Genomic DNA, 6,893 nt, shown 5'->3' on the forward strand with positions numbered 1-6,893 from the left:
GCGGCTGGCGGCCGTGGTGAGCCGCATCGACGCCTACGAGGTGGTGGAGGGCAGCAACGACGAGGTGGACAAGGTGGGCACACGGCTGTGGGGAGGGCGAGGGATCCGCTCGGTGGGCCAAGCTGCAGACCAGCTAGGCTGGGAGTGCCGCGGGGGACTTCGGGCCGAGATGCCAGTCAGACTTGGTCTCTCTGCACCCACTCTCCCCCCCCAGCTCCTGAAGGAATTTCTGCACCTGGACCTGACCGCACCCATCCCCGGTGCCTCCCCTGAGGAGACGCGACAGCTGCTGCTGGAAGGGAGCCTGAGGATGAAGGAGGGGAAGGACAGCAAGGTGATCCCAGGGCCCGGCCCGCCGCCCCATTACCCTGTCCTTCCTGAGCACCTGTCGGACCCCTGTCCGCGGTTCTTACCTGTCAGCGGGATGAAGTCGAGAACCAGTGCTTGTGGTTATTGCCTGCAGTTTACTGTTTTGTTTTTTTGAGTTGGGGGTCTCGCTCTGTCGCCCAGGCTGGAGTGCGGTGGCATGATTACGGCTCACCACAGCCTCAACCTCCTGGGCTCAGGCAATCCTTCCACTCAGCCTCCCAAGTAGCTGGGACTACAGGCACACACCACCACTTCTGGCTAAGTTTTTTATTTTTGTAGAGATGAGGTCTTGCTGTGTTGCCCAGGCTGATCTGGAACTCCTGGGCTTAAGCTGTCCGCCCACCTCAGCCTCCCAAATTACAGGCATGAGCCATTGCACCCGGCCCCTTTTTCTTTTCTTATTTTCTTTTATTCTTTGAGTCAGAATCGCACTCTGTTGCCCAGTCTGGAGTGCAGTGGCACAATCATGGCTCACTGCAGCCTTGATCTCCTGGGCTCAGGCGATCCTTCTGCTTCAGCTTTCTGATTATCTGGAACTGCAGGCACGTACCATCATGCCCTGCTAATATTTTTTTTTTGTAGAGACAAGGTCTTGCTATGTTGCCTAGGCTGGTCTTGACCCTGTGGGCTCAAGCAATCCTCTCGCCTTGGCCTCCCACAGTGCTGAGATTGCAGGTGTGAGCCACCGTACCCGGCTTCATCTGAATGTTACCCCAAGGTTCATGGGGGGAGGGGGATTTGACAAAAACTGAGTGCTCCCAGGGGAGGCTGGTCCGGCAGCCCCAGGATCCTGGTGGTCTCCTACTCCCCACCCCAGATGGATGTGTACTGCTTCCTCTTCACGGATCTGCTCTTGGTGACCAAGGCAGTGAAGAAGGCCGAGAGGACCAAGGTCATCAGGCCGCCACTGCTGGTGGACAGGATCGTGTGCCGGGAGCTGCGGGACCCTGGTGAGGAGCCCTGCCACCCTGCTCCTGGGCCGGGGCCGTCCTGGGTGGGGCTGTCGTCTTGGGGGACACTGACTCGGCCCTTCCCCAACCAGGCTCCTTCCTCCTCATCTACCTGAATGAGTTTCACAGCGCTGTGGGGGCCTACACATTCCAGGCCAGCGGCCAGGCCTTGTGCCGGGGCTGGGTGGACGCCATTTACAATGCCCAGGTGAGAGGGGAGTGGTGTGAGGGCGGCAGGGCAGGCTGGGGGGCCTTCTGATCTCTCGGCGCATTCTTCCCTGTGCACCCCAACGCTTGCATGTAGAACCAGCTGCAGCAGCTGCGTGCGCAGGAGCACCCAGGCAGCCAGCAGCACCTGCAGAGCCTGGAAGAGGAGGAGGATGAACAGGAGGAGGAAGAGGAGGAGGAGGAGGGGGAGGAAGGCGAGGAGAGTAGCACTTCGGCTGCCAGCTCCCCCACCATCCTGCGCAAAGGCAGCGACAGCCCCGACTCCCAGCACAGGTATGCAAGCACAGCAGAGCACGTACTCCAGCTCAGAACTCCTGAAGGCCCAGCCACGCCCCCTTCCTCTAGTGGCCTCTTGTGGTCCACCCTGTGGGGATGGGGCTCTGTCTCCCGCCAAGTCCAGGCAGAGAAGGCATCACTGTTCCACCTGCTTGCCAACTCCGGTCCTTTAGTGGTAGCTACCTGGAGCACTGTGCCAAGAGTTCTTAACCCACATCCAGGCTCTGTAGGAAAGAGTGATGGGATCCATTACTGATGTCTGCTGTGGGCACAGGAGTTGGAAGGCCTGGCACACGTGCCACCTACTGTCATCTCTGAGCTTTGCGCTCCCAGAGGGCAGAGGCTATAAGCTGCCCGACACTGCCCAGCACAGGGCAGCCTCAGGCCATCTGGGTCTCCTTAGACTGGGCTGACTTCCCTCCTGGCCCCACAGTGCCTCGGACGGCTCCACGGAGACCCTGGCTATGGTTGTGGTGGAACCTGGGGAGATGCTGTCCTCCCCTGAGTTCGAAGGGGGCCCCTTCAGCTCCCAGTCCGATGAGACCTCTCTTAGCACCACTGCCTCATCTGCTACGCCCACCAGTGAGCTGCTGCCTCTGGGCGCGGTGGACGGCCGCTCCTGCTCCATGGACTCCGCCTACGGCACCCTCTCCCCAACCTCCCTGCAAGACTTTGTGGCACCAGCCCCTGTGACAGAGCCAGTGCCCCGGGCCCCAGAGTCCCCACATGCCCACTCCCCGCAACCCTCACCCCGCCTCCGCCGCCGCACCCCTGTCCAGCTGCTGCCTCGCCTGCCCCACCTGCTCAAGTCCAAATCGGAGGCCAGCCTCCTACAGCTGCTGTCCGCTGCTGGCACTCATGGAGCGCCCTCCTCCCCCAGCCGCAGCCTGTCAGAGCTCTGCCTGGCCACTCCAGCCCCAGGCGCTAGGACTCAGGTCTCCCCTCGGGAGGCTAGACCTGGCTGGGATTGCCGGGGGGCCCCCAGCCCTGGCAGCGGCCCTGAGTTGTCAGAGCCCGAAGACGGAGCTAGCTGCCTGACTGCAGGCCCTACCAGGAGGAGGTGTGGAGAGCTGCCCTCGGGGGCCTCGCCCAGGGTTCAGCCTGAGCCCCCGCCAGGGGCCTCTGCCCAACACAGGAAGTTGACCCTGGCCCAGCTCTACCGAATCAGGACCACCTTGCTGCTTAACTCCACGCTCACCGCCTCGTGAGTGGCCTGGCTTGGGGTACGGGGCAGGTGGCTCAGGGTGCTGTCACAAGGTATAGTTATGGCTGGGAGCATCGGCTTTGGAGACAGTGATGGTAGAGGAGGCCTAGCCCTGCCCCAGGGCCTGGGTGCTGGGGGCTATGGTGGTCTGCACTGAAGGGGCCTGAGGATTGCCAGAGGAGGCGAGCAGGTGGGCACAGCCATTCTGTGAATAGCAGCAGCCAAGGAAGGACTGTCTCCCCACCTGCAGGGAGGTTTGAGCAGAGGGAGGCCCCCAAGAGTGCCACTGACCAAAGGACAGCAGCCAGCATGCCTCCCGGGGTACCAGCACCTGCTTCAGTTGCTGCCTCACATGTGCACAAGCTGGAGCGCCGGACAGGACCCCTACAAATCTATACCCGGGCCCGATTTGCACTTTGCCAGACTGGATGGAGTGGAGGATGGCCCAGTAGAGCCCCAGGCCCCGGCTACAGTGTCCCCTCCCTACTACTGGCATTCCTTGTCTCTCCTCCCTGAAGTCACCAGCTCTGACCCCCTGGGCTGGGATCCCAGCTGTCCTTCCCACCGCCACCCTCATCTGGCCTCGTGGGATGTGCCCCTGCCTCCCCCCAGTCCCACTGGCCACTGCAGGCTTGGCTGGGTTGGGCTCTGTGTAAAGTTCATATTTATTGAACTTCTGGTTCTTTTATAAAGACTTGTATATACTCCACTGGGAAGAGTCCATTGCTTTTGGGGCCCACCGCCTTCCTGACTCAGGGACACTTGAGCTCCCTGTGCTCCTGTGTCCCTCATCTGCAGTGGGCCGCCGATGGAACACCCCGTGGGACTGGGCCATGAAGTCATGGGGGGGGTGTCGCCAGACCAGCACCCCAATACTCTTCCCTGCCTTGGCAGTGAGTTCCACCATTAGAGCCTCACACAGGGTGCTCTCGAGGACTTGGAATAGAGTCCACCCCTGTACCCCCACCTAGGCAAGCACCGGGGAAGGTGGGTCTCCCGCCTGGGTCCCTCGGGTAGTTTTTGGCCAAACCCCTCCGTGTCTGGGGGCTCTGAGCCCCAGAGAGGGGAAGTCACTTGGCCTGACTCCATCTGGAAGTGGTTGTTGGGGTTGGGGCCAGACTCAGGGGCGGGGACTGGGACGCAGCCCTGTCCCGTGCAGCTGGGGGACTCTGTGGGGCTTGGCAGCGTCCTGCTCTGCTTCCAAGAGCCACAGCCCCGCCCTGCCCCCCACCCCTGAGGCGGTCCCTTCTCCCTGGCACGGGGCGGTCCCTGGGCTCTGGGTTGGATGCGGAACCCTGATGGGTAGAGCAGGCGGAGCCAGGAACCTCCCTGGGGCGCGCACGCCCGCCCGTCGGGGGCCCAGCGCCGCGTGGAGGGCCATGGAGCTGCGGCCGGGGGCCTGCGTGGTGGCGGTGGTGGTTTCGGTGAGTGGGGACGTGAGAGGCCGAGGACAGCTTCGAGCCTTGCCCTAGGTCCAGTCCTGAGAGCCTCGGTGAAGAAAGGGGCCCCCAAGGCAAGTCTCTGCTCTGGGCCTCACTGGAGGCTGGGAGGGCCGCCCCTTCCGACCTAGTTAGAGGCTCTGCTAGGGCGGGGCCCTTCCGCTGAGAGGAAACCCCTCCCAGGGACCAGAGGGGTCTGGGGGCCCCAGGCAGAGAAGAACCAGTGTCCCTCCAGCAGAAAGCATGGGTGGGGTTGGGGGTGCTGCTGATCCCTGCCCTGGTGGAGGGGCTGGCAGGAGCCCCCTCTTGTTCCTTGGAGGCCTGCTGTGTGCACTGGGGCCAGGGAGTGAGTCTCACCCCCGCCCAGGGGCCCAAGAAGCAGGCTACTCTGCAGGCTAACGCTCCTCCTCTGACGTGGAGGAGACGGCCGGGAAAGGCCCAGGTGGGTCACCTGCCGGGGGAGTCAGAGGCACCTCTCCCCAGGCGCTCCTGGTGCTGCTGGGTGCCCAGGCCCAGGGCAGCACGCCCAGCCCCAGGTGTGACTGTGCCGGTGACTTCCAGAAGAAGAGTGGACTGTTTTGTTGCAAAGGTTGTCCAGCAGGTAGGTGGCTTTAAGAGTGGGGGGTTGGGGGAGGGGACAGGCAGGCCTGGGAAGCAGGGTGAGGAAGCTGGGATGGGAGAGACGTGTGGACTGGGAGGGAAATAGGGAGCCAGAGATAGAGAAGGAGTGATAGGGAGCAGGTTGGGAGGTACTGGGCAGCGCCTTTGTCTGACCCTTGCCTGGGTTCCACAGGGCACTACCTGAAGGCCCCCTGCACAGAGCCCTGTGGCAACTCCACCTGCATCTTGTGCCCCTGGAACACCTTCTTGACTAGGGAGAACCACTACAATCCTGAGTGCACACGCTGCCAGATCTGTGATGAGCAGGGTGAGGGGCTTCCCAGTGCTTGGAAGGGGGTTCCTGAGGGCAGGCCCTGGTCAGGGTCTCTCTGAAGGAAGTGGCTGGCTTGGATGGTCTGTGCCCACCCTTGGAAGAACCTCCCCCATGGTCCTGCTCCAGGGTGCCTTTGCCTCTTCTCTCTCCCGGTGACCTTCCCGTCTCTCCACCAGCCCTGGCCTCTGGTCTGCGGCATTTCAGAGCTTCTCTATCTTTGAGGGAAGCCCTGTCTCCGTCTCGCTCTCTCTGGCCCATTCCTGTCTCCATTCTCTGGGGGATCTGCCCTGACCACCTCTGCCCTCCCATCTCCCTGGGCCCCGACCAGCCTCCCAGGTGGCCTTGGAGAACTGCTCAGCAGTGGCGAACACCCAGTGTGGCTGTGAACCAGGTTGGTTTGTGGAGTGCAAGGTCAATCGATGCAGCAACAGCTCCCCCTTCTACTGCCGCCCGTGCCTTGACTGCAGGGCCCTGCACCGCCACACACGGCTGCCCTGTGAGTACCTGCATATGGGACTATCTGTTCCCAAGCCCCCTTCTCCCTGTCCCCCTCCTGTCCCATGCTAACCCACGCCCCTCCTGCATTGCAGGCTCCCGCAGAGACGCTGACTGTGGGCCCTGCCTGCCTGGCTTCTATGAACACGACGACGGCTGCGTGTCCTGTCCCACGTAATTCTTGGCTGTCCTGGGCCAGAGGGAAGGGCATCTGGGAGCAGGCTGGGGCCTGGGGGTACAGACATAGGAAGAGGGGGCAGGCAAACTTAGGACAGTAAAGGGAAACCCACCTTCACCTTTTCCAGACAAATGAGGGGGCGTATTTTTACTTTCTGCCAGCATTTCCTGCAGAAATATCCAGCCAGATATTAAGGATCGATTTGGAACGTATATAGAGTCACATTGATACACCTTTAAAGCTCACAGAGGTATCCTCTCAGATGTGTGGTTTCCCATCTGAACATGAGATATTAGTAGGTCCTTCACAGAGTATGATAAGGGACAAAGGACTGTATTTATTTGTCCGTTCAGGTCTTTATTGAACAGCTGCTGTTCTTGGTGCTGTTCTTGGTGCTGGGGATACAACAGGGAAGAAAAGTGTGTATCCTTTTGGGGTTGACGTTTAGTGACTCTATTTATTTATTTTGTTGTTGAGTTGGGGTCTCATTCTGTCACCCAGGCTTGAGTGCAGTGGCATGATCATGGCTCACTGTGGACTTGACCTCCTGGGTTCAGGTGATCCTTCTAGAAGCCTCAGCCCCCAAAGTGTCGGCATTATAGGTGTGAACTACCATGACTGGCCTCAAGCAACCCTTCCTATTCAGCTTCTCAAAGTGTTGGGATTATAGGTGTGAGCCACCATGCCTGGCCCCTAGTGACTCTTTTTTTTTTTTTTTTTTTTTTTTTGAAGTAAAGTCTCACTCTGTCGCCCAGACTGGAGTGTGGTGGCACTTCCGGCCACTGCAGCCTCGCCCTGCTGGGCTCCGGAGATCCTTCCG

The 6,893-nt window shown here is 60.8% G+C and overlaps 2 protein-coding genes across 5 annotated transcripts in view; both read left to right on the top strand.

Annotated features, from left to right (window-relative positions):
- Positions 1–3,009, top strand: part of PLEKHG5 (pleckstrin homology and RhoGEF domain containing G5) — a 25,839-nt gene extending 22,830 nt beyond the window's left edge. Inside the window, exons 14-20 of the mRNA XM_021708247.1 lie at positions 2–73; positions 215–334; positions 1,187–1,319; positions 1,412–1,527; positions 1,624–1,820; positions 2,257–2,758; positions 2,959–3,009. Of these exons, the coding sequence (XP_021563922.1) occupies positions 2–73; positions 215–334; positions 1,187–1,319; positions 1,412–1,527; positions 1,624–1,820; positions 2,257–2,758; positions 2,959–3,009 (1,191 nt within the window). The remainder of the gene's footprint in view (position 1; positions 74–214; positions 335–1,186; positions 1,320–1,411; positions 1,528–1,623; positions 1,821–2,256; positions 2,759–2,958) is intronic.
- A 1,397-nt stretch (positions 3,010–4,406) lies between these two features.
- The window catches only part of TNFRSF25 (TNF receptor superfamily member 25), a 4,782-nt gene continuing 2,295 nt past the window's right edge, over positions 4,407–6,893 (top strand). For 2 of the 4 annotated variants that reach the window (XM_008049453.1, XM_008049454.1), the window contains exons 1-5: positions 4,407–4,445; positions 4,950–5,067; positions 5,260–5,394; positions 5,729–5,896; positions 5,991–6,069. In XM_008049453.1, the coding sequence (XP_008047644.1) occupies positions 4,407–4,445; positions 4,950–5,067; positions 5,260–5,394; positions 5,729–5,896; positions 5,991–6,069 (539 nt within the window). The remainder of the gene's footprint in view (positions 4,446–4,949; positions 5,068–5,259; positions 5,395–5,728; positions 5,897–5,990; positions 6,070–6,893) is intronic. The other 2 variants (XM_008049455.1, XM_008049456.1) reach the window with 2 other exon arrangements.

This window comes from Carlito syrichta, unplaced genomic scaffold, assembly GCF_000164805.1.
Source record: "Carlito syrichta isolate Samal-C Ts95f unplaced genomic scaffold, Tarsius_syrichta-2.0.1 Scaffold135623, whole genome shotgun sequence".
In the NCBI taxonomy this organism is placed as follows: domain Eukaryota; kingdom Metazoa; phylum Chordata; class Mammalia; order Primates; family Tarsiidae; genus Carlito; species Carlito syrichta.